This window comes from Penaeus monodon, chromosome 20, assembly GCF_015228065.2.
Source record: "Penaeus monodon isolate SGIC_2016 chromosome 20, NSTDA_Pmon_1, whole genome shotgun sequence".
Classification (NCBI taxonomy): domain Eukaryota; kingdom Metazoa; phylum Arthropoda; class Malacostraca; order Decapoda; family Penaeidae; genus Penaeus; species Penaeus monodon.
Genome location: NC_051405.1, coordinates 19,289,124 through 19,290,728, shown reverse-complemented (window position 1 = coordinate 19,290,728; position 1,605 = coordinate 19,289,124). Strand labels below are relative to the sequence as shown.

The 1,605-nt window shown below is 34.8% G+C and overlaps 1 protein-coding gene across 1 annotated transcript in view; it reads right to left on the bottom strand.

Annotated features, from left to right (window-relative positions):
• LOC119585682 (polycystic kidney disease protein 1-like 2) overlaps positions 1 to 1,605 on the bottom strand; it is a gene marked incomplete at its 3' end in the record, with an annotated part of 9,846 nt that overhangs the window by 7,952 nt on the left and 289 nt on the right. The window contains 1 exon segment of the mRNA XM_037934357.1: positions 645 to 706. Within this exon segment, the coding sequence (XP_037790285.1) occupies positions 645 to 706 (62 nt within the window).

Genomic DNA, 1,605 nt, shown 5'->3' with positions numbered 1-1,605 from the left:
ATGTGGGAAAGTGGGTTGAAGATTTAGAATGCACAGTAGGAAAGGACGAGAAAAGAAGAAAAAAGAGGGGAACACGCATACACGAACGAAACAATAAATGTAAACGAGAGAATAAAAGAAATATAAAAAGGAAAAAAAAACTTAAAACTCCAAAAACGTTTCAAGAAGAAAATAGCTTAGACTAAAACCAGACATTCTCGTAATACGAACAAAGGAATGTTATGAGAGATTCCTCTAACGTGTATCTTCTTCTTTATATATGCGTGCATGAAAGGCCGTATTACTTGTGGGTTAATGTCTTTACCATGTCTATGTATCTACATCAGATTAGTACTCAGACACAAATACAATTTTCAATGGTGAATATTCGGTTTATCCAACCGTTTAATCCTGATAGCAGTATAGTAGAAAAAAACATACTATCGGGTTTTCTTCCATATTATCAACGCGGTAGTGTTTTGTCATTCACCTATTAATAGTGTTGCATATACAGTATACAGTAATTGTAAATGTAGTACACAAAGTAATATCTACATCCACACATAACACACATGGACTGCTCTGTATTATGGAATAGCAATAACAGTGACACAAACAGATGTTGCGACAAAGTAGTGAGTCTAAAATGCTCCACGTGAACTCACCAGCGCCGCAGTCATCCGCAGGGTCGCAGAGCGTGTCCACCTCATTGACAGGCTGAGCCATGCTGTCAAACGGGGACAGAGAGGAAGATTATGGTGAAGATTAGGAATGAGGAAATTAAGATTGTTGGAGAGAAAATTATGATAGGCGGGAAAATTAAGATGGGAAATTAGGAAAATAATGACAGGAAAATAATGATGGAAAAATTACAGTGAGGAATTTATGATAGTATGGGAATATTACGATTGGAAAACAATGAGGACGAGCTCACGACAATTCGGAAAAAATATGATGGAGAAAGTAGAGGAATGTGAAAATGGGGAACTTGAGATAATCCTAATGCTAGGGGCGTGGCCACAGTCACATAAGTGGGCGGTCTCTTCCTGTAAATACTAATACTCGGAGTGTTTGGAGACCCGTTGGGGTCATCGAGCAGTCACGTAATCTCAGAACTGTCTGTGCATGACTGAATTGCAAGAACAGGGGACGCGCCACTGCATGCCACTGTTGCCAAAGCCGCACTAAGGTTGAAGATTACATATTTTTTTACTTAATTAAACAGCTGTGACTTATCTCCAAGAAGCCTTGAATTATTAGCTTTATTTAAGAAAGACATAAAACTATTATTCTAGCACACAGTAAGATTATATATGATAATAAAGCTCGGAATATAAGCTATCAAACTAATATGAATTACAATAATTAGAATATCATTATAGAGTAGATAATGCAAAAATAGAAAGGAGACTTTAAAAAGAAAAACTATAAAACTAGTGTGTATCCGAGAATTCTATAAATAACTGATATTTAACAAAATTATATAAAAGAAACATTATTACAAGAAAGAATGTACATTTTTATTATATTTTATGAAAATACTTAGTGAATGCATATTCGAGTAATGCTAATTTTATATCCAAGCATAATGATATAATATAAACCAAACACAACCAAATGAATAAG